The sequence below is a fragment of the Eutrema salsugineum genome, unplaced genomic scaffold, assembly GCF_000478725.1.
Source record: "Eutrema salsugineum unplaced genomic scaffold, Eutsalg1_0 scaffold_3, whole genome shotgun sequence".
NCBI lineage: Eukaryota > Viridiplantae > Streptophyta > Magnoliopsida > Brassicales > Brassicaceae > Eutrema > Eutrema salsugineum.
Window position 1 is genome coordinate 7,425,414 of NW_006256756.1, and position 24,557 is coordinate 7,449,970.

At 35.3% G+C, this 24,557-nt stretch overlaps 2 protein-coding genes across 2 annotated transcripts; one reads left to right on the plus strand and one right to left on the minus strand.

Moving 5' to 3' along the window:
- The first annotated feature begins 2,091 nt into the window (after positions 1-2,091).
- LOC18014948 (DNA-directed RNA polymerases II, IV and V subunit 8B) lies at positions 2,092-3,880 on the plus strand. The gene is made up of 5 exons (XM_024154404.1): positions 2,092-2,191; positions 2,327-2,405; positions 2,674-2,831; positions 3,358-3,449; positions 3,571-3,880. The coding sequence occupies exons 2-5, from the start codon at positions 2,327-2,329 to the stop codon at positions 3,680-3,682; spliced, it is 441 nt and encodes a 146-aa protein (XP_024010172.1). The 5' UTR covers positions 2,092-2,191; the 3' UTR covers positions 3,683-3,880.
- On the minus strand, positions 3,797-6,431 carry LOC18015040 (2-(3-amino-3-carboxypropyl)histidine synthase subunit 2). Its single transcript, XM_006397041.2, has 10 exons — positions 6,249-6,431; positions 5,953-6,155; positions 5,761-5,869; positions 5,365-5,671; positions 5,190-5,259; positions 5,037-5,104; positions 4,829-4,944; positions 4,628-4,734; positions 4,399-4,544; positions 3,797-4,303 (listed from the first exon to the last, which is right to left on the minus strand). Exons 1-10 carry the CDS (start codon positions 6,333-6,335, stop codon positions 4,059-4,061), a joined length of 1,458 nt encoding a protein of 485 aa, XP_006397104.1. The 5' UTR covers positions 6,336-6,431; the 3' UTR covers positions 3,797-4,058.
- Between the last annotated feature and the right edge of the window lie 18,126 nt (positions 6,432-24,557).

Here is a 24,557-nt window from a genome sequence, read left to right on the forward strand (position 1 = left end):
GTGTCATGAGTAATTCTATTTTTTGGTGTTTCTTTTTGGTGTTTTGTTAAATAAATGCATTGTCATCTAAAAGTATTTGTTTTGACATTTAAATTAGCATATTGCCTTCATGTTATTTTGTTTGTATGAGGATAAAAAAAATATGTGTCATTCCCTTCATTTTCATGGTTCTCGATCCACCAGCGGATCCTCCTTCTTTTTAACGTAGACAAAAAAATTGTTTAGTATGGTTGACCATCCACAATGTATTATTTATTTACTTATTACATTAAATGAGAAAAAAAATTGTGGCTCATCCTCTTAGGTAGTAGGACCACATTTTTCCCACTTCCCATTCAGACCAAATATAATTTGGATCGCTTGATCTGCAATTGTTCCGCTTAATCCATTTGATATGCACTTGATCGATCTGCTCTGCACTTGATCCGTCAGATCCGCACTTGATCTGTCTGATCTTTTTTTCTCCATTCATAGCCTTCATGTTAGAGTTTCATGCGGAAGCATGAATATTGAACACATACGTTAGCCCAATTCAGCGATGAATATGACTTGGTATAATCTGTAATGCAGAGATAAAAAAAAAGATCACTGATGGAAATCAACCACTTATCACCGTTCAATTGCCCTTCCAATTGATTTCTCAAGCTTTCTCTCTCTAAAAAAGTTTTCTCTCTCTTCTATATTTTTTTGGTTTAGCAACAGTCACCAACTGTTATAAACACACACATTCTTCTCTCTCTAATATCTCATATATATATATACATAGTAAAAAACCATATTCTAAAGTCATATCTGTTTGTTTAGAGAAGTTACAAGAACTAATTTCCTATAATTATTGGTTTAATCAAACTGGTTTGGTATGCTGCCAAATCATAGGCGCAAACCGATTATAAACTAACATTTCATAATCGCAAACAATTATAACGATGCACCTCGGGATACGAAACCCAAAACCCAAATCTGAATACTTTCGATACTGACTCTGGACATGTTCGTTTGCCTGACGCCGGCGGCTGCTGCCGTGGTTTGCTGCTAGACACTGCTACCAGACGCAGCCAGTTATTGTTTGTTTGACAGCCGCGTGTCTAATCTCTGCAGCTAATCACAAAAATTTCAGTCGAAACGCTCAATAAATTTGGATGTAGTAATCTGCGTCTAGATACTGCATTTTAGCCGCATGTGGCTGCGACAAGTAAACAGATATCGTATAGTCGTAGCCTCTTGCGGTAGGCAAATGAACAAATCTCATATATAGTGAGTTGAGTCTTTGAAGACATAAGGAGAGCTCCTGTGAGACTTCACTCCCTTCTTCCCTAACCGAGAACCAGACGGACTGACTATCAAATCCATGAGACCCTGAATCTGCCTTTCATCTAGATTGGCTATCAACTCTGAACGCCCCCAATCGCCCCTACCAGTGAACCCAACGGCGTATAATCTGGTGCCCAACGTCCTCTCTTCTAGGCCTATTAACCCACCAACCGCCCCTACCAGTGAGCCCAATGTCCTCTCTCTCTAGGCTCATTGGCCCACCACTGTCCGACGGTTGGCCTCTTTCTAGGTCCATTAGGCTCACCCCTGTCCGACGGTTGGGAGTCGCTTGGTCCGAGAGGCTCGTAAGAATTGTCTACTGTCCCTGATATCACCACGTGATCTTTCCCCATGCTTTGTCTTCACTCGTACGGTACCGTAGACTACTTCCCGGTAGGTCACCCATCCTGAGATTGCTCAGGCATAAACACGTTTAACTTCGGAGTTCTCTCAAGACATTTGACTAAAAAACATAAATGCACTTTAATAACATAGGTAGCAAAATCAATTCTTATAAACCTTTTCATATATACCGGAAATTGGGATGTCACAGCTTTGCTTTTCAAACACTTGCTAAATATATGTGATAGGTTGATTAAAACTTGTCTTTTTGCTTTCCAAATTGTCAAAAGACTATCACATGAATCAGGGAGATAAACTAAAACTATGAGGAATTTCTGTAATAAGTAAAAACTATAAGACACAGATGTAAATAAACGAAAATACTTCGAATATATATGTTAAAAAAAAAAAAAAAAAAAAAAAAAAAAAAAAAACTAGGAGAATAAAAGGAACACTCTCGCTTCTCTTCGTCTCGCCTCCATAAAACTATTCTCGCAGCCAGTCCTTTCTGTGTCTTGAGTTTCCGGAGCAAGCAGGTGTAATTTCGCCTTTGAATCTTCCTTAAAGGGACTTCTGCTTCTTGATTTTTTCCAGATGATCATATAGTTCTTCGTTAGTCTAATCGGGTTTGTTTCATCAAGAGTATTTAGGGTTTCAATTTCTGTGTTTGCAGATGGCGAGCAATATAATCATGTTCGAGGATATCTTCGTGGTCGATAAGCTAGACCCTGATGGCAAAAAGTTCGATAAAGGTACAAACTTTTTAACCTCAAATCACGATTTCTCATCCCTTGTTATAGCTTAAGTCGATGTTACCTATTTACCTGTTTCGTTTCTGATTATATCGTGGTTTCTTCTATTTTTTTTTCGAGTTCTAGAGATATCAGAATCGTAAAAAAGAAAAAAGAGAACTTTAGAAGTTTTTAGTTCTCCAATCACTCAGTATTTGTTCTGTCTTTGAACTGAGAAGCTTTCTCATAGAAAACGTAGACAATGATTATGTCTCTCTGTTTGTCTCAGTTACGCGTGTTGAAGCGAGGAGCCACAACTTGGAAATGTTTATGCATTTAGATGTTAACACAGAAGTTTATCCGATGGCTGTTGGTGATAAATTCACAATGGCGATGGCTCCAACGCTTAATCTCGATGGAACACCTGATACCGGATATTTCACTCCGGTATTGTGATATTGTCTATGTTTTTGTGTTTCTACACATTTCTCATGAATGGTAACAGTGGATTTAGTTCATGTAGTCTATTGATTCTATGTGTAATGGTGTTAGGATTTTGTTAAGGCATTACTGTTAAATGTGAATCGCTCCACATAAGAATTCAGTTCTATCTAAGAAAATATAAGAGTACTTTTTGACCAAGCCTCTTGTTTCTTGTATCTTGATTCGTTTTGTGTTTACTTTCTATGTTGTGTTTATAACAAATTTCATGTCGAGTATGTGTTTATAACAAATTTTCATGAATGGTAACAGTGGATTTAGTTCATGTAGACTGTTGATTCTATGCGGAATGGTGTTAGGATTTGCTATGGGATAACTGTTAATGTGAATTGCTCCACCTAAGGATTCATTTCTATCTAAGGAATTATAAGAGTAATTTGACCAAGCCTCTGGATTCTTGTATCTTGAAAAGCTTAACCTTGAAAGCCAAGAAGATGAAATCTTTATGTACTTTTGTCTCGATTCGTTACAGGGAGCAAAGAAAACGCTTGCAGATAAGTATGAATACATCATGCACGGGAAGCTTTACAAGATCACTGAGCGTGATGGCAAAACTCCAAAAGCGTAAGAATCCCACCAAAATCGAACTTTCTAAATCACTGTTTGCCAAAATAGATCCAGTTTAGCATACAGAGGTTTAACCGATCATGTTTTGGGTTTGTTTCCTTTTGTTATGTGTTTCCAGAGAGCTATATGTTTCGTTTGGAGGCCTCTTGATGTTGCTTCAGGGAGATCCAGCTCACATCTCTCACTTCGAGCTCGACCAGAGGCTTTTCCTACTTATGAGGAAGCTATAAGATGCGATTGTCTGATCATTATCCGCCATTTTTAGCATAGAGAACCGAATGAACAGAGAGCTTTATAACGCTTTTGTCTTATGTTCAACTCTGCTTTTTTTTATGTTAGGCTACTTTCAGGAAGCAGCTCTTGTACAAAACCAAGTTCTTCTGTACCGTTTTAACATCCTCATGCACAATTTAACTACTCAATTCAAACGAATTCGTAGCTCTAAGCTAAGGAGCATAAGAATTTGAGATGATAGCTTACAAAAAAAAAAAACATAGACACTGATTTGTTTCAAAATTTGATTCCAATAAAACTCAAAATTGTTCAGTCAGGCTTGATCAAGGCACAGGAATGTAACTTTGTCACCAAGTGAACTTCCTGGAGTTGTTACTCGTGCTTGTATCCTGACGCCTTGCCACTTCTCCCAACTATGAAAGGCTCAGGCGACGTATTGTCGCTGTTTATCTCCAGACCACGATAAGCGCGGTTGAGGAAGTACTCAGGTCCTGATTTTGCAGCGGTTTGTTTAGTGAGCGAGTTATGATCTTTGCCTCTTAATTGCAATGCTCTCTCTGCAGCACGTACTAACGCCATTGTCTCTTCTGTGTCTTCCTCACCATTCTTAGCTTCATCTGCAGCAAGTAAACTGTTTGTCAGAAACTCATGGAACAAAACAAGAATGGCGTTTGCTGATTGAAAAAAAAATGTATCTAAGCTTCTATGATACCGTTTGTATCTTGCTCTTCTACATAGCCACCCTGAAAGAAGGAAAACCGTGGCTCCTCCGATCCGCTATGTGCTTCCGGTTCTGGTTTTGAAGAGTTAATCACATCTTGGAAATGCATTAGGTATGCACCTGTCCATTCACTCCCTCTGGAAACAGAAACCCCAAAGAAACTGATTATAGATCAAATTATAAAAAAGCTTATTTGCATTACAATAATTTCTCTCTATACCTGCTAAAAGCAAGATTGGCTTCAAATGGAGTTATGACAGGGGCCATGAACTCTTTGCTATCTAAAAGAGCGGTTTGGGCGCATGAGATGTAAATGAAAACATCACACTAGGAAAAAAAAGAAGACAAAGAGACATTGCTCATTTGACAGATCTCAAATTGATGGTTAAAAGTTAGATGACAAGCCACTATTTTAACTTACCTCAGGGAAGTTTGCTAGTTTAGCCGGGTTAGGCCGCCCCATGGCAAGAATGTACGATTTTTTTCCAGCCGCTGATATGAGTGCTTGCATATGGTGAATCATGTGAAGGTAACCAGCTGCATTCAATGCGAGATAATATTAAAACATGGATTATCTTATCAGTCTTGGCATCACACAGGCAGATATATAGTTTGAGAAAGGAACTTACCAACACCAAGAGTCCCCACCAAAATACCTATAATATTCGCGTCCTTGGCTTTTTCCACCAAGTAATATCTGCAAACACATCACTTTGACTCAAAAGGACAGACGAAACTCGATATTGTGTTGTATGTTGTCTGCTTGAAACAAGTGATCATACCTTCGTTTAAGTATCTTTCTCTGTTGAGTGAATTCTGTCTCCAAAGAATCTTCTTCTGCATCATATCTGACTAAGTAAGATCACCAAAACAAAACAAACCGAGTAAGTTACCGAAACGTTTGACATCACCAGGAGCTAGATCAAGAAATTTACATAGATAAAGCCATATATATACCTACATCACAACCATTGAAGGTCAGTACAACATTGGCAAAAGCTGAAGAGTCAGAACCGATCCAGAAAAGTAAATAGTCCTCGATTTTGTTTCCTTGCGGTAAGTCCCATGTTAACCCTCCTAGTCTATAGTTTCTAGATGAGGATAAGTTATCACTAGATGGTCCTGGATGCTCCATTGATTCCCGAGGATCTTTGGATGGGCTAATGAATGAACACAAGACATTGGCTACAGAGAACTTCAACTTGGATAATCCTAGTTCTCGAATACAAGGAATCACATGAGCGTATTCTAGTCCATAAAGAATCTGTAACCAACGCAAGAGAGAAACAAAAAGAAAGTCAAAAACACAGAACCCTTTTATCTCATCATAAACATAAACTAGGTTCCCAATACCATTATAGGCTTATCGCTCTTAGACGCGTAATCTAGCAAATGCTTTACGCAGCTCGAGACATTTATCGAAGCTTTCCCGAAAACGAAGAATGCTGGAAGAACAGATGTCCTGAGGAAAAACATAAAACCTCAACAAGGGGATTTACAGCAATTAACACAAAATCAAGAGGCAGGGGTTTATGTAAAACTCACGGGCTTAGACATGTTTGTCCGTAATGGACAACACAATCAGAATCAATATGCAAAGCTGCAACTTCATCAACGCAGCAACTACCATAAGTTGTGTCCGCCATAACAAAGAATCTAACTTCTCTGTCATCTTCAGTAAGAAAACGAGTTTTGTTCTTAAGTGCACTCACGACCCTTGTTGAATCCTTTAACAACTCATCTGGAAACTATCAAAGAAGCAAAACCTAAACTTTATCATCCCCGATTCACTAAATTAACAATTGGCTAAGAGAGAAGTTAACTCATAAAAGTTTTGCTACCTGTAAAGCTATTCTGGTGAAGCTTTTGCTGATTATGAACTCCGCCGTCCGATCAATCTCATACCTTGATTCAAATTCAGTCTCCATAGATAAATCCCAGAGAGTAATGAACCCTTCTCCGGCCGAATAGCTTAAATCGGAGAAGAAATAAACGAGACGAAGATTAATAATCGTTGAACGACACCGTTTATGTTAGTCAAGTGAAAGTCAAAACAAAATGTTAACCAAAAAGTGCTGAAGTACATCACCATGCACTAGTAGCAGGCACTATATCATATTGTATTGATAAGGTAGACATCTCTATACTATTATTGACTAGATATTTTTATAAATAAATCTTTATTTATAAAATATTATAAAATACTTTATATAAATAAATATTTTTTTATTCAATTATTACAATCATATTTCGTCTATCGTAGAAGTGGTTTATGAACGACTAGTTTGGTATGATCGATTTAGAAAAAACTATTCCTCTTGTTCCAGCTCCTTTTGCAAGACTATCCGCCCGAATATTTTGAATTTTCGGAATATAGGATAAGGTGAACTCTGAAAAGCTCTCGCGAAGAATACAAAAGTATAAATAATTATTTATTTATAAAATATTAAATAAATAAATCTTTACTTATAAGATATTATATAAATAAACTTTACAAATATAAAAAGTTTAATTTCTTCACTTAAATATAAATTTCATAAATTTATTTTGAATATATATAGATATTAAACAAAAATGTATTTAATTTCTTTATTTATTAAAATATTAAAATCTATTTTATTATTTTAAATAATAATCAATCCATATATATAAAAAAATCTATTTAAACTTTTTCAGTATTTTTCATTTGTATTTTCATAATTAATTAGTATCATTTCGAAAATCAATATAATTATTTTAACTAAAAACGAAACATGTTTTCAAAATTTAAAATAATAATTTTTACGGGTTAATTTCTTAAATATTTTATTAAATTGTAAAATAGATTAAGTAGTCTACTTTGAAATTTTATATATAATTATTATTTAAACTTTTGCAATATTTTTCATTTGTATCATTTCAAAAATTAATTCAATTATTTTTATAAAAAAAATCAATCATGTTTTCAAAATTTAAAATTGTAATTTTTTTACGGATTGATTTCTTAAATATTTTAGTAAATTGAAAAATAGATTAAGTAGACGGATTTCCACTTTGACAATCATATATATAATCATTATTAACACATATTATAGAACTCATTAAGTAAATATGATAGTTTGGTCTCTAACAAAATATTCACAATTAAATATTTATTTAGATTCTAATCCATGTTAGTATTTATATACTTATTTGTGTAGTGATTTGCTTACGTGTCGCGCTCACGGCGAATTTTACAGTCTTTCACTTATGTTATGTGTCAGCTCCAGAATTAGTTTCGCCTACAAAAATACTGTTTATCCCCATTTTACAATTACATGTCATTTTTTATTGGTTATTATCTTATGATGTGTTAAAAAAAACTTAAAATAAAACGATCTAAATTTTTATGGTTTAATTTTTAATTCCAAAGTCAATCAAACCGTTTTTAAAATTACATAAAACCAAAATTTAAAAAAAATTAACAAAAGCGTTTTTTAATAAAAACACAAAAAAATTTTAGAAAAAAAAGAATCTATATCTCTTAGTATTTACCATTTTATATGTTCCTAGAATTTAGAAAAAAATCTAACAAAACTGTTAAAAGAAAAAAAATAGAATCTATTTAATTAAAGTTTAATAAAATGTCGTTTCAAAAAAAATATTTAACAAAAAATCTAACAAAATTTTTAAAAAAAAAAAATATATATATATATATATATATCTATCTATCTAATTAATGGAATCTCGTTTAAGAAAAAAGGAAATCATGATTATAAACCACTTACATCGTTTAAAAAAATATTATTATATGGATAAAATTTCTCTTATATATATTTTTGTTGACAACTATAACTAATTTTAGAACTATGATTATAAACCACCTCTATCATTACTATTTTGTAGGAAAACAGGTTCTACAAATGGCATAAGTCAATGATTTTGGAGACAAAGTCATTGTTTTTGGGGAAGATTTTCGGCAGGTACTCACGGTAATACCAGATGCATGTACAAATATAACAGTAATGGCTGCGTTGAATGCATCAAAGCTTTGGAAAAAAATATAAGGTTCTACGGCTGACCAAAAACATGCGACTACACACCGGTCTAAGTGAGAGTGATGCAAATGATATAAGATCTTTTTCAAAATGGATTCTGGAAATCGGAGAAGGGAAAATAAATGAGCCTGATGATAGAAAAACTGAGATAAAGATTACAAAAGACTTATTAATTAAGGATTGTGATGATCCAGTAAAAACTATAGTAAGGGAAATATATGGAGAATCAATTGCTAATAGAGATGGCCTCACGTTTTTTAAGGAACAAGCTATTTTGGCCCCAACAAATCTGGATGTAGAGAGAATTAACGAGTATATGATTTCACAATTAACAGGTATTATTTCTTTGACAATACAATATATGTTAACACGTCTTCCTACTTAGATTTTGAATATCTCATAACTTTCTAATTGTCTAATTCTATAGGTGAGGAAAGAGTTTATTTGAGCGCTGATATCATTGATCCATCGGATAGAGTGGTAATTCCAGAAGATGATATAGATACTTTGGACAAAGATTTTCTAAAAAAAAAATATTGTCTACACACAAGAATTTTTGAACATCATCAAAATTTCAGGCTTTCCTATCATAGACTGGTTCTGAAGATCGGACTCCTATTTTCTTGCGTAGAAACATTGATCCAAAAAGAGGATTGTGCAATGGCACACGGTTTATTGTCACTCAGTTAGCAAATCACGTTATCGAAGCAAGAGTGATAACAGGAAAATCTAACAGTGATGTAGACGAGAAAGTTTTAATCCCAAGAATGTTTGTTACTCCAGCCGATGCAAGATTCCCTTTCAAGATGCGCAGAAGACAATTTTCAGTATCGCTTACTTTTGTAATGACGATAAACAAAAGTCAATGTCAAACTTTGGAGAATGTAGGATTGTATTTACCAAAACCAGCTTTCTCTCATGGTCAACTTTACATTACACTTTCAAGAGTCACAACGAGAAAAGACTTAAAGATATTGATCACTGACAATAAAAGAGCACCGCAAAAACCACAAAAAAAAATATAGTCTACAAGGAGATTTTTGCCAACATATACACTATATTTTTTAAATATTATTTAGAGTAAGATATCAAACTGTATTAAAAGATTATTTCATTACTATTTACAAAGTTATTTAAGACGGTTTTATGATTAAATGTAAAGTTTTCAATTTTATATTCATATCAGAATCAGTTATTCACAATACACAAACTAAAAATTACTCTGTTTTAGTTCAATATTTTTTGTTAATGTGTTTAACTTCATTATTATCTAGGAGTGCTATACTATATATTATCTTTCATTTGATAAAAAATAGGCTACAAGAAATTATAAAAACAATTACGCACAACAATAGAGATGTTTTAAACAATGAAAAAAAACATCCAAAATTTTATTTATCTAATTGCCACCATGTTAATTAATTTATTTATATTTTTGTTAAAGGATTTTTGTCACCAAATTAAATTTAATAAAAAAAAAATTAAATTTAAAATAATTTAAAAAATATTACTCCGCACAATGTGCGGGTTAATTTCTAATTATCAATAATTAAAAAGTATAACATACATCTTTAATTTTGTAAAGTTTCACTACAAAAATGTTTATGAGTTTTTCTATTTCGCGGGTTAAAAAAAAAACACTTCTATGGGGATTAAATCTATTACAGATAATATTTTTCTCAAAGCAATGTTTCTACCATGATAATGTTTACGTCGTGAAGAAGCGGAGGCAGACCTCTCCCATCGATAACGATGAGAGACCCGAGAACGCGAGCTCCACCACCATAGACGCCGAGCTCATCGCGTTGCGTTCGCCGGAAAAAATGGAGAGGAAGAAATCTGAAAGGTTTTCTTGGCGAATGGAGGTACAAAATCTTAATTCAAAATTCTTGTTTTGCTTTCAATCCAGTTACAAAAATTAACCATCGTTTTTTTTGTTATAAAAATTCAGAGAGGTGAGATCTCTATGTCGAAGATGTACCGTCAATCGATTATGTGGGAGGTTGAAGATGAGTACCATGAACAAGTATAAATACCATATGAAGTGATTTAGTTTATAAAGAACACATTTGGCACAGCGGCAACAGAGAATTATTACCCTTGAAAGACCTTGGTTCAGGTCCTCGAAAGTGTTGTTTAATTTTAGTTTTTTTTCTTTTATCTGAGACTATCTACAATAGTTTTGATTTTCAACACCCTCTTTTTTCTCTTTTATCACTTCACATCATCTTCTCTCTCTTTCACCTAATCATTCAACACACAATTCAACTTTTATATTCACTATGGTTTTGTTTAATAAAAAATTCAACATTCTACCTCACTACTTTTACTTCATATTTTTATATCTTTTATGATTTTTATAATATAAATTAATAATAATTTTCAATAAAATTAAATTAAATATTTTAAATTTTTAAATTTTTTAAAACATTTAATTTTCAATAAAAATAATTTATAAGGATTTAAGAGATAATTTATAAGGGTTTATAAGACTATAAAAAAATTGTTTGTTATTGTTGTGTGACTTTAAAAACACATGTTATTGAAGCAGAAAACAAAAAACATGTTATTAAAGCAGAAATTAACAAACATATATTATTAAACCATAATTTGGTATATTTTAGGGTTGCTTGGAAGATTGATTTGGAAAAAAGATAATTGTTAGGATTTGTATAGTAAAAAAATAATTAGAAGAATTTTAGGAGCTAAGAAGATTATTATTCGGATCCATTTCACTAAAAAAAAACGGATTAAAAAATAAACAAGAGCTTATTTGAAGCTAATAAAAAGTATAGTAAAATATAGTTTTCTTTTTCTGTGTCCAAATTAAGTGAACCAAGTCTCTATTTATAAAGAATAAAAAATGATGAACTTTTATACAAAAATTTAAAATCAGATATATTCTTCTATGAAATAATTGATTTCAAATAATTCGGATAAAAAAATATCAAAAATTTAAATAGCTAATAAGAATACAACATGTGTTATTATCTCTCCACTAATTATAATTAATTTTTTCATGCAATCATATAATGCCACATGTCTTTTTGTCTACCCCATATTTACAAATTCAACCTGTTGAATTTTTTCAACAGATTTTAATCCAGCTCAGATTTTTTTCTTTTCAACAAACCATTGCATCGTGGATGTCAACGTATCATCTGACTAACTTCTGTTTAAGAAATCACGGAGTTGACTAACGGAATTAAAGCCAATGTATGTTTTGGCCCAAAAAAAATTGTTTGTGTTCTAATATTCAAATTTTTAGAGTTTGGGTATAGATTCGCACACCAAAATTGTTCGGATATGAATCGGCTTTTTTCCCATATAAATACACAATATGTAATATTTCTTTTATAAAACACACACCAGAGGTAATGTTTTCACATATTTATTGATTAATATGTTTAATGTCTAGTTATACACACACGATTCTGTGGGCGGGAAAAAGGCCAATTAGTACCTCAACACAGATAACTGGTACCGATTAGTACCCAAACAATTTTGGTGTGCTAATATGTACCCAAACATTTAAAATTTTGAATATCAATACCTGAACAATTTTGTTTTGGCCAAAACATGCTTTGACTTAATTTTCGTTAGTCAACTTCGTCTAAGTGTTAACAAAAAATCCGAGTTGGCACTAGAAATCTGATGTGGCACTATAAATTAAAACTACGTCGTTTTGATAAGTTTAAGTTTTAAAAAAAAAAACTCCAGCTTCTAGAAATCGAACCCTCTTTAGAAAAAGTAAAGGAACTGCGCATTTACCAACTGAGCTAGAGAAGTATTTTAATTACTCCTCTCAAATATTGTTATTATTACCAGCTCAAACCATGAAGACATGAACAACTCGAAGATCTGATTCTGCCCTTCGATTTTGTTTCAATTAGCAAATTAGATTTCGTTTTTGTTTTCAAATAAATCCATGTTCCTTGAAATTTTCTTTGATTTGAGCGATTTTTTTTCACTGAAATTTTTTTTGTTTTCAACTGAATCCATCTTCTTTAAAATTTCTTTTTTCCGTTATAAATTCTTATTGAACAGATTTTGCTTGTATTTCATGTTTTTCTTCTCCTTTCATCATATTACTTCTTTTTTGTCTTTTTTTGTTCTATATTCTTCTGTTTGATTTCTCCAGAGAGATCCGACAATGTCGAACCTTTACGAAATTGAAGTTTTAATCGATCCATCGAAATTTCATGGCGAGGAACAGATCTCTGCAGCTAATGGGTCATCAAAAATGGAAGAGTCGAAGTTTTTTTTCAAAAATTGAAGAGTCTTGATGCTTTGTTATGTCTATATAAACAATACTTGGTAAACATATGTTAATAGGTTTGGCTAGCTCAGTGGATACGCGCGTGAATATAGACCTTGTGGTAAAGGGTTCGATTTGTAGCAGTTGGAGAATTTTTTTAAAAACTTAAACTTATCAAAACGACATAGTTTTAATTTATAATGTCACCTCAGATTTCTAGTGCTAACTCAGATTTTCTGTTAACACTTAAACGGAGTTGACTAACGAAAATTAAGTCAAAGTATGTTTTGGCCAAAAACAAATTGTTTAGGTATTGATATTCAAATTTTTAAATGTTCGGGTACTTATTAGTACGCCAAAATTGTTTGGGTACTAATCGGTACCAGTTATCTGTGTTGAGGTACTAATTGGCCTTTTTCCCTTCTGTGGGCGTAAGGTTTCATTAATATGTAAATCATAAATATATTCACAAAAAGGTATAATCACATGTATAAATTTATTAATGAACGATCGGAAATCGTTCGACCAAATATAGGGAGAAACTATTTACGTGGATAGGAAAAAGCTATTGAAGTAAGAATATAAATTTTATTAAAGATAAACTGTTTTAGAAACATTTTAGCGGTAATTAGAGGTGACCGCTCATTTTTTTTTATCTGGAATTATATAATTGTGACAGCCGATTAATAACATAAAATTCAAAAATTATAAGAGAAATAAATTTAACTTTTTGTTTGTTTATATAATGCACATTCAGAGCAATCATAATACTCATCTCACTAATCAGTAATCACTCATCTATTATCATCACTCATCGTTCACCTACTCTTCCATCATCGAAAATGACCATGAGTAGAGAGGTTATTATGATCGCATTTTCTCTGCTTTTGGGTCTGTTGGGTTTCACGGAAGCCCAACTCAGGGTTGGGTTTTACGAGAAAATATGCCCATTGGTAGAATCTATTGTCTGCAATGTCATTAAGAAGGAAGTTACCACCGATCCTGGAAAAGTTGCTGTATTGCTCCGTTTACAGTTCCACGATTGCTTCGTCAAGGTTTATTCTACCAATTTATCTCTTTTTTTCCATTAAAAAGTAAAATCTTAAATGAGACTATCATTTGTTTTTGGGAAATTTTGAATGAGCATAAAATATACATAACTAAAACGCGTATTTTTTGTTACTGTGCTACGCAAGGATAAAAAATGTAGCACATTTAGTCTATTTGCAATGTCGACATGGAAACAAAGTTTATTTGTGTACATAAGTGGATGTAGGTTGAATGCTTGAATATCTTCACGGTTTTGCTAGAGGGAGTTTCATCCATAGAGACTCAAAGTCTTCAAACATACTTCTAGTACTTGAGATGAGAGCGGAAAATTAATTTTATGGTTTTTATAATTCGAAAAAAATATTCTACAATTTCAAAACATTATATATGTAATAAGAGAATATCAGTCTCCAATTTTGGGTTAATACTACCAGATGGAGAAGACTCGACAGAAACAAAATGGATGGGAACATTTGTTATATAGCTCCAGAGTATGCAAGTAACTTACATCTCTCTATCCACTTTTCTGTAATTTAGAAGTGTTTGTTTGAGGTTTGATGTTATTGTAGATATCGGGAGAGTAACTAAGAAAGTAGACATTTATGCATCTGGTATGGTTCTATTAGAGATGATCATAAAATAAAAAAAAAACAGTAGAAAGCAATCAAACTTGGCAATATTATTACATCTAAAAATGAAGAAACTGAAAATTTTGAAGGCACTAGTCGAAACCATTGTTAGGGATAACAAATAAACAATGATGAGTATTGAAAAAATTGCATATCTTTAGAGCTCGAAAGAAGACAAACATGGGTCAAACAATAACAGTTTTAACTCCCCTTAAGGAGGATTGGACACTATTTAATCTCAAACTTTATAACATAGTTCTATATTTTTTTTATTCTTTGTTTTGTCTTTGTTTTTTATTTTGCTTTTATTTTTCTTTTTCTTTGCTTTTCTTTTTCTTTTATTTTGCTTTTATTTTTAATTTTGTGTTTTTGACCCATAGAATAGAAGCAACTAATTGCTTCTCTAAGATCCTATTTATAGTAAGAATGGTTCACAACATGTTTGTTATGGTCCCTTCTATTGAGTTCAAGAGCTTAGTACCACATCACTAAATTTTTCTCTTCCTCGGTTAATGTCTCATCATTTGCTTTTCTTCATAAGATCATCTCTATTAGGATCACCTACCTTGAATGCATAGACATCTGCCTTTTTGTTACCCTTGTAGTACCTAGTAAAGTTATTTTAAAACCAATTAGCACAAGTAAAAACACATTTTGTCATACAATTTTGTTGATGAATTATACTACTATAGCTGCCGTAAAAAAGAAAATAGAATTATACTGCTAGCAGGAAAAGGGGAAAAATGGAAAAACAAAACCTTGAGGTTTATCACTTCACTTAAGGAAACCTCTAAAAAAATAAGGTATAATAGAGTTTTTAATGTTTTAATATACGCAAATTAAATTTCTGAGTTAACTCTTTAACGGAGGAAAAATACAATAAGAATCTCAAAACTAATAATTCTTGTCGTATTTCTTGATATCCAACTTTTCAATTTGACCCTAAACTTAAGAATAACATGAGAATTGAATATATTGGACTTACAAAGTTTTCTATTTAAACCAGTGATAATTTGCCAATTTTTATTGGTATTCTTTTTGACTCTTAAGTCTTTAACCTCCAGTTAAGGGAAAAAAAAAGAGTGCTGGGAGGGTACTCAACTAAAACATTTGACCATCTATCAACCCCAAACTAAGTTTTGATCTTCCAACACCATATGTCCAAATAACATTATAAGGCAATATGATCCTAGTTTTTAAATCTTAACTGTAGTCAAGAAATCAAAAACCAAAACTAAAAGTAAAATTGTGATCTTGTTTTGTTTTCAACTGAAGTTCTAGGTAGGCAGTAAACCTGTACTAAAAATATAACTAAACAATAATAAAGAGAGTGTGAAATGAAATTGATTTTTTTTTTGCAATAAAAAGCAGACGAAAAATTCCTATAAACTTAGTTATTATCTCTTTCATTGTATGCATTGTTAAGCACTTTAATCAAACATTATCCTTACAGTAACACATGCGTAAAAGTGGTTGAGCTCGGTTAGGCCCATAATAGCCTCCCGATTACCGTCCCTCTCTTACATTCTCTATCGCAATCTTTGTCAGTGAAATTAGAACTGCAATGAAACAATGCACTGTCTGCTAACTAATATTAAAGGAAATGAGTTGAATGTATGTACAAATATGTAATTGAATGAACTCTAAGACGTGACCCAATCAGTTCTCGATTACTAGTTCTTTTGATTCAAATTCAGTATAACAAAATAAAAATTTCAATGTGAGTTCAACAATAGTTATGTAATGTGAATCTAACAATAATCTAGTAATTTTTTTTCTGTTAAATCAGGTCATATATTTTTTCTTGGATACATTTTACTAAAAACTGATTTTTCTTTAAGGTACTGTAAAATTCACATGATGGTGATGGATTTTAAAAAATAGCTTTTAAATTCTAAAATAAAATAAATAATAATAATAATAATAATAAGGATGTCTGATCTTTACAGATATGATAAAGAGTTATATGAAGATCTACGTATTGATAACCTCGAAATTGAGTAGTCAGAAAAAAGACATTGTGTGAAAGCAACTGTTCATGACCAAGTTACCACCATATCCTTACAATCATCAATGAAGCTATAGCACCTTTGACAGAACCTATAACATGTTAAAACTGGTTTTATAAGTAATTGGGTCCCCACTTACTGTCCTCCAAATCTGTAATTCAGATTTTTGCTCCGAATTCGAAGAAACATAAACCATTTATTGTCTATGTTAGAGATACAGTCAATGATACGCATTTATTGTATAATATATGATTGCTATGATTTAGGAACTTCCTATAATTAACTCTCTCAGAACGTTCTTTGCTGCTGTATAAATCTCTGCTTGTACATTCCTTGAGATATATCGAATATACATTCCTCACATGGTATCAGAGCTATACACGATACCCTAATTTTTTTGGCTGCCTCCCTCTCCTTCAATCTTCCTTCTCCTTTCAGCCACATATCTCCATGGCCGCTTCTGCTGAAACCGTTGATGCCACTCAATCAATCCTCAACATCAACATGTCAAACATCATCAAACTCACATCAACAAACTACATAACATGGAGCCTCCAAGTTCATGCTCTGCTAGATGGGTATGATCTTGCCAAACACATCGATGGATCTACACAAACACCAGACGAAACTGTCATCACCACCGGGATCTCCACTGTCAACCAAGTGGAAACGCCAAGATAAACTGATCTTCAGCGGTTTACTTGGCACTCTTTCACCATCGATCTAGCCACTTGTCTCTCAATCCAAAACTGCAGGCGATCTGGGCCAAACTCACTGCAACTTACGCAAATCCGAGCAGAGGACCCACCCCAACAATTGCGACATCAGCTCAAGTACTTCTCCAAAGATGACAAAACAATTGACAAATATCTTCAAGGCTTGACGATACGTTTCGACCAGCTTGCTCTCCTTGGTAAACCCATCGAACATGAATACCAAATCCAGTATGTCCTTGACGGTCTCTCCGATGATTACAGAGCTGTGGTGGAACAAATTGAGGGACGAGATATAACTCCCACCATCACAGAAGTTCACGAGAAACTTCTAACCAGAGAAGCCAAACTTTTCTCTGCCGCGCCTTCTGCCGTCAACACCACCCCTGCGTCCGCCAATGTTGCCACCTCTCGTCCTCGTCAAGGCAAACAAAACCACCGCTTCGGTCAGTCCTGGAACAACAACAGCACACAACAATATCAACGTCTGAAACAAGAGAATCGTTCCAACAATGGCAACCAAGGCAAGTGTCAATTATGTGGAGTGTTTGGACACACCGCGAAGAGATGCTTGATGCTTTCTCAGCCGGTATCACAAAACAGCCTGCTACCCACATCATTTCGACCATGGCAACCCCATCGAATCAATGGCTCATGGACAGTGGTGCCACTCATCACATGACGAGTGATCTCCACAACCTTGCTCTTCATCAGCCATATACTGACAATGATTCAGTACTAATCGGTGATGGCTCAGGCATCAACATTACATACACTGGTTCCCTCTCTCTTCCCTCTACATCTAGAAACTTACATCTCACCAGTGTTCTATCTGTGCCTAATATAAGCAAAAATCTGATTTATGTTTATCGTCTCTGCAACGCTAATAGCGTTTCAGTTGAATTCTTCCCTGCCCACTTTCAGGTGAAGGATCTGAACTCGGGGGTCCCATTAATCTAAGGCAAGACCAAGGATGACCTGTATGAATGGCCAGCCTCTTCCACCACCCTCAAATCATTCTTTGCCTCCACCACAACAAACCTTTCTTGTACCGACTGGCACCATCGCCTAGGCCACCCTGCTGCTCCTATTCAAAAGTGTTATTTCCAATTTGTCATTACCTTGCTCTACCAATCTCACTACCAAATACCTCACCCCCGCCACAAATACAGGCACCAATAATGGGATCCACGAGATCGGATTCTCCACCACCGGCGAACACGACGACACCGTCATCCACACCATCTTCGCCAACCGCTGATGCTCACGCCTCAAATTCAGAGACGCCAACAACACCAAATCCAAACTCGGCCTCCTTAACAGGCCCAACAACGGCCCCTGATCACACAACAGTGCCATCAAGCCCACAATCACAGGCCCAACAACAATAAGTCCCAGTACCGGCCCAACAACAGCAACTGGGTCCCTCGTCATCCTCTCAGCCCCCAACGGTGAACAATGTCGATGCTGCTGTAGCTCCAACGAACATTCATCCGATGACGAATTGCCAAACCTAACCCGAAGTACAATTACTCTGCGATGCTATCTGCTGTCATTTCTGCCGAACCAAACACAGTCACTCAGGCTCTAAAGGATCGACATTGGCAAGGTGTTATGTCCAAAGAATACACCGCCTTTGCTCGCAATCGGACCTTTGACCTTGTACCGAAATTACCTCACTACAACATTGTTGGCTGTAAGTTGATATTTAAGAACAAATTTCTCCCTAATGGTTCTCATCACAGGTGTAAAGCCAGATTGGTGGCCAAGGGATACAACCAGCAATACGGACAAGACTATACCAATACATTCAGCCCGGTCATCAAGTCCACCACAATCCGTACGGTTCTCGATATTGCAGTAACAAAGGGATGGTGGATTAAACAACTTGATGTGAACAATGCATTCCTGCAAGGGACATGACGGATGAGGTTAACGTGGAGCAACCACCAGGGTTTATTGACACCGACAAACCCACACATGTCTGCCGTCTGAATAAAGCCATATACGGCCTCAAACAGGCCCCAAGGGCTTGGTATACGGAGCTCAAAAAACTTCCTTCTCAGCCTTGGATTCCATAATTCAGTGTCAGATACATCTCTTTTTGTCATGCGGATTGGTAAGGAGCCTGTTTATCTCCTAGTTTACGTTGATGACATTATTGTCACAGTGAGCAGCACAACCGAAATTCAGAAAATACTCTGTCATTTAGCGGATTGGTTCTCAGTTAAGGATGCAGAAGACCTCAACTATTTTCTCAGAATTGAGGCAATGCGAACATCGAAGGATCTCCATTTGTCACAGCGGAAGTATATTCTTGATCTCTTACATCGCTACAACATGACGAATGCCAAGCCGGTCACGACTCCCATGGCGTCGTCTCCAAAACTAACTCTGCACTCCGGAAAACTCCTCTCAGATCCTACAGAGTATCGGAAACTTGTCGGCACCCTCCAATACCTTGCTTTCACACGCTTGGATATTGCATACGCTGTAAACAGGCTCTCTCAATTCATGCATCAGCCCTGTGAAGACCATTGGCAAGCTGCAAAGAGAGTATTACGGTATCTTGCAGGAACTCCCACACACGGCATCTTCCTCTCTGCTTCGTCAAATCTCAGTCTTCATGGCTACTCTGACGTCGACTGGGCTGGTGACTACGATGACTATGTCTCCACTGACGGCTATATCATCTATCTTGGCAAAAATCCAATTTCATGGACAGCAAAGAAGAAAAAAGGAGTTGCCCGCTCTTCCACAGAAGCCGAATACCGAGCTGTTGCCAATGCTGCTGTGATAATGTCAGAGCAATGTTTCTTTCTGCAAATCCAGTGTTTCACTCGAGAATGAAACACATAGCCCTCGACTACTATTTCGTTCGTGGACACGTCCAAAGCGGTGCTCTCCGAGTGTCTCACATAAACACGAAAGACCAACTCGCCGATGTTCTGACCAAACCACTAACACGAGCCAGATATATTGACTTCAGAGACAAGATTGGAGTGACAACAGCCCCTCCATCTTGAGGGGGCGTGTTAGAGATACAGTCAATGATACGCATTTATTGTATAATATATGATTGCTATGATTTAGGAACTTCCTGTAATTAGCTCTCTATAACGTTCCTTGCTACTGTATAAATCTCTGCTTGTACATTCCTTGAGATATATCGAATATACATTTCTCACAGTCTATACGTAAAACAAGGATAAAATTCTCCTCCACAACTCTGTCTTCACACTTGTTGTCTCCGTTGCTTCTTCTAGAAGACCTCCTTGTCTCCCTGGATGCACATGAAGGTACAACTTGTGAATGTGTTTGTGGAAGTTTATGGTGCTCTTGTCATCACATCTCTTTTCTTCTCTTCTTATTCGACAGTTTTAGTCTTGCTCTTCTTTCTTCTTCTTTGCCTTACACGTCTCTTTCGTGTGCATGATCCTTCTCTTCATCTCCCTCAGCAACCACTTCCATGGACTCTCTATTTCAGTGGCTGCAAGCTCTTAATCTTTGGGAGGTTCTTCATCTCCTCCTCCGTATTCTTCTTCCTCCAGCTCAGAGGTAATTTTCATGAACTTTTCCTTCTCCATCACATCTTCTCCCTCACGGCTGAGAAGTAATTTCTCCATGGACCCTTTCTTTCTTCTTGAATAGGTTCAAAAGATAACTACAACTCTGATACCACGTTGAACTTCACTCTTATTAGAACACTCAAGTTTGTTTTCATTCCCTCTATTCTCACTCTCTCTGTTTCACCTCCTTTTCTCTCTCTATAATTCTCTGTTTCACTCATTGTTTCACTTTGGTTGTTCTAAGTGAAAAACAAGAAGAAGTTTAAGGAAATAAACATTGAAGACTACATTTTTATATTAATATTTATCAATCATTTTACAAAAACACAACACACGTATACTTATACTACTTGATACAACTCTAGGTCCACTTAATTCATTAGCCCAAATTTCTTTCTCTTGCTGACTTTTTTCTGTATTGAGTTTTCCCTGTGTTGACTTTTCTCTTCTTTTTCCTTCTATGAGACACGATCTGTGCTTCTTGAGCTTGCTTGCTCTTCTTCTTTCTTTTCCTTTTTCACCATATCTACTTTCTCTTTTTGTGAAGGATCAATCAAGGAATTTAACTTCAACAAATACTCGTTTCTACCATAATTTCACAAAAACCAAGAAAGCTCGCAACAGATTAATGTCAATACAAGATGGTTCAGGATTAATAAGAAAAGGTGATACTGACATTGCTCGAGTTGTAGAAGATTACTTCATAGACCTATTTGAATCTCAAGACTTCTGCTTCAAATTATGAATAAGCTTTCAAAGATTTTCCACAACGAATAACAACAGCAATCAATGATGACCTAATTAAGCTAGTGAGTGAAGATGAAATCAAAAAGCTGTTTTTTCGATAGGAGCTCACAAAACACCAGGTCCAGATGGTTTTTCAGGTGCTTTTTATCAACAGTTTTGGAACGACATCAAAACCATTATCATTACAGAAGTACATGCTTTATTTGATCAGGGATTGCTTGATCAAAGATACAACCACACAAATTTGTGTCTCATCCCAAAGTCACTCCACGCATAAGGATGTCGAATTTCCGCCCCATAGCTCTCTGCAATGTTAGCTAAAAAATTATTTCAAAAATTTTGGTGAACTGCCTGAAGCAACTTCTAGCAGAATTTATCTCTGAAAAACAAGCGGTTTTCATTCCTGGTCGAATGATTACTGATAACATCATCATCGCTCATAAATGTATCATGCTTTGAAAGTACGGAAGAAACAATCAAAGTCTTATATGGCACTGAAGACTAATATCACAAAGGCCTATGATCGATTAGAATGGAGATTCATCGAAGAAACAATTAAGAGAATGGGCTTTCAACAGAAATGGATACATTGGATCATGACTTGTGTATCAATTGTCAGCTTCTCTGTTCAAATCAATGGTACTCTGCAAGGCTTTATACAACTAAAATGTGGAATTCAGCAAGGAATGAATATATGAATTCAAAGTCCGGCAGTAAACCAGTTGCTCTTTGCTGATGCTTCACTTTTCTTCTCCCTAGCGAACCCAAAATCTGGTAAAATTATTAAACGAGTTCTTCATCTTTATGAGAAGGTCTTCCGTCAATCAGTAAATCTTCAAAAATCATCGAATACCTTGGCAGTAGAGTACAAGACAGACTTAGGACTCAAATGAGAACTATCTTGGAGATACATAATGAAGGATGATGAGGAAAGTATCTTGGGGTTCCAGAACAATTTGGAAAGAAGAAATCAGAAATATCGCAATACATTCTTGATAAGGTCAATGAAAGAACTCAAAGCTGGAACAAAAAATTTCTCTCACGTGGAGGGAAGGAGATACTTCTCAAGTCTGTAGCAAGTGCAATGCCAGTTTTCTCGATGAATGTTTTCAAGCTACCTAAAGGAATATGTGAATAGATTAATTGTATCCTTGCAATATTTTGGTGGACTAAAGGTGAAAAACAAAAAGGGAAACATTGGATTAGTTGGGATAAACTCAGTTTACCCAAAAGAGAAGGTGGGCTGGGATTTCGAGACATAGAAAAGTTTAATTTAGCTTTACTTGGTGAAAAAGCTTGGCGATTTTTACAACATCCAGAGTGTTTAATGGTAAGAAATATGAAAGGAAGATACTTCTCAGATAGGAATATCCTAATTGCAGGAGAAAGTAAAAAAGGCTCTTTCATATGGAAATCTATCTTACAAGGTCGTGACCTATTAAAACACGGTTTACGTTTTGTTATTGGAGATGGTTCTGTAGTAATGCATGGGATCCTTAGTTACCAATGCATCCCCCACGACCTCCTCAACCCAAAGATCTACAAACAACTCACTGTTTGGTTAAAGATTGGTTCAATACCAGTCACAATGGATAGAATGAAGAATAAAATCAAGGAATTAGTTGCTGAAGAAGACGTCTCACTGGTATTATCTCTCATAGTTAATTCAAGAGAGGAGTATGATTTGTTGGGATGGCATTACAATAAATCTGGGATTTATAGTGTAACATCCCGACTCTTGGTTAACCAAAGATCAGATGTTACCAGTTTCCTAATCCCGATTTAATTAAATTAAACCATTTCTATTTCTTTTTCTTTTTACTTGGACCTTTTCTAATTTCTTTTTAAGAGCACATCAAGCCCAACCCACCTATTAAACCTCCATATAAATATCTAATTAAATCCCTAAAACCTTCATTAAGCTCCTAAACAACCATAGCCACCTTTTTCTTCTCTCTTTCTCTCTTCTCTGCGCCGAGCTGCTCTCCTTCTCTCTCTCTCCCTGCGTTTTCTTCTTTTTCTTTCTCTCTCCTGGTCGTGTCTCTCTCTCTCCTTTCTGCGACCACCACCATCCTCCAAGTTTCTCTCTCTGCCGAAGCTTCCTTGTCCAGCCAAGATGTCTGCGCCGCCTCTTTCTCCTTTGGTTGAGATGGGATCTGATTCTGATAGATGTCCTCTTAGATCTCCTTCTCCTCTGCCTCCTCCTCCGGTTTCTCAGCCTTCTAAGCCAAGGTGAGGACTTTGTGGCTTCATCCTCTCTTACATATGCATGATTGACTTTTAAGTGGTCTTTTCTTAGATCAGGCTTAGATCTGCTTGTTAGGGGTGTTAGAATTGTTAGGACCTGGATCCATGTTGCCTGTTTGTTGATGATTGCTGGTTGCTGGTGGAATGAGATAGTTAACCTGAACATGGATCTAAACTTATTTGGACTTTAAAATATTGACTGTGTGATGTTAACCTGATTAATGCTCCTTTTGTTACAACTTGGTATCACTGAAAGTGCATATTAATAATGGAAGGACCTTTAAAAAAAGATTGGATTAAATGGTTGTATGAAATGGATGATTTGTGCATAGTTGATCTTTGTTAGGACCCCTGGCTCCTGGTGTAGGGAGTCAGTGTTTTTTGCTGGCATGCGCTGTCGTGAACGCACGGCAGGGGCCAACGCTGGAGTGGATGAGCGATCCACTGTTTGAATTATCAGCCTGTCTGAGGGACCGCTGGGTACAGCTTTCTGGGTGACCGCTTTGAACAGCCGTCTGAGTGACCGTTGTTCTCAGTCTGTCTTAGGTGATTGCTGTGGATCAGTCTGAGTGACTGGTAGAGTAGACCTAACTAATGGGTATGGTAATAGGCCAGCCATTGGATGAAATTATTCTGGTTTGCTTTGCCGGGGAGGCATGGGAGCCCCACATGGCTGCTCACTTGTTACTGGTGTTGACTAGGGACCTGTTTCTTGTGTAGTTGCTTGTAGGGATACCCTTGTATGTTGTGTGAATGATTGTTAGAAATGAACTATCTATTTATATTTATATATATATATATATATATGTTGTGTGGGCTTGTTTTAGGATTAGGTCTCTTAAAAATCAATTTGTGCTAGTTTAATGATGTTGTGGGCCTCCTTAAGGCTCATGCTCACTGAGTAATCCCCAT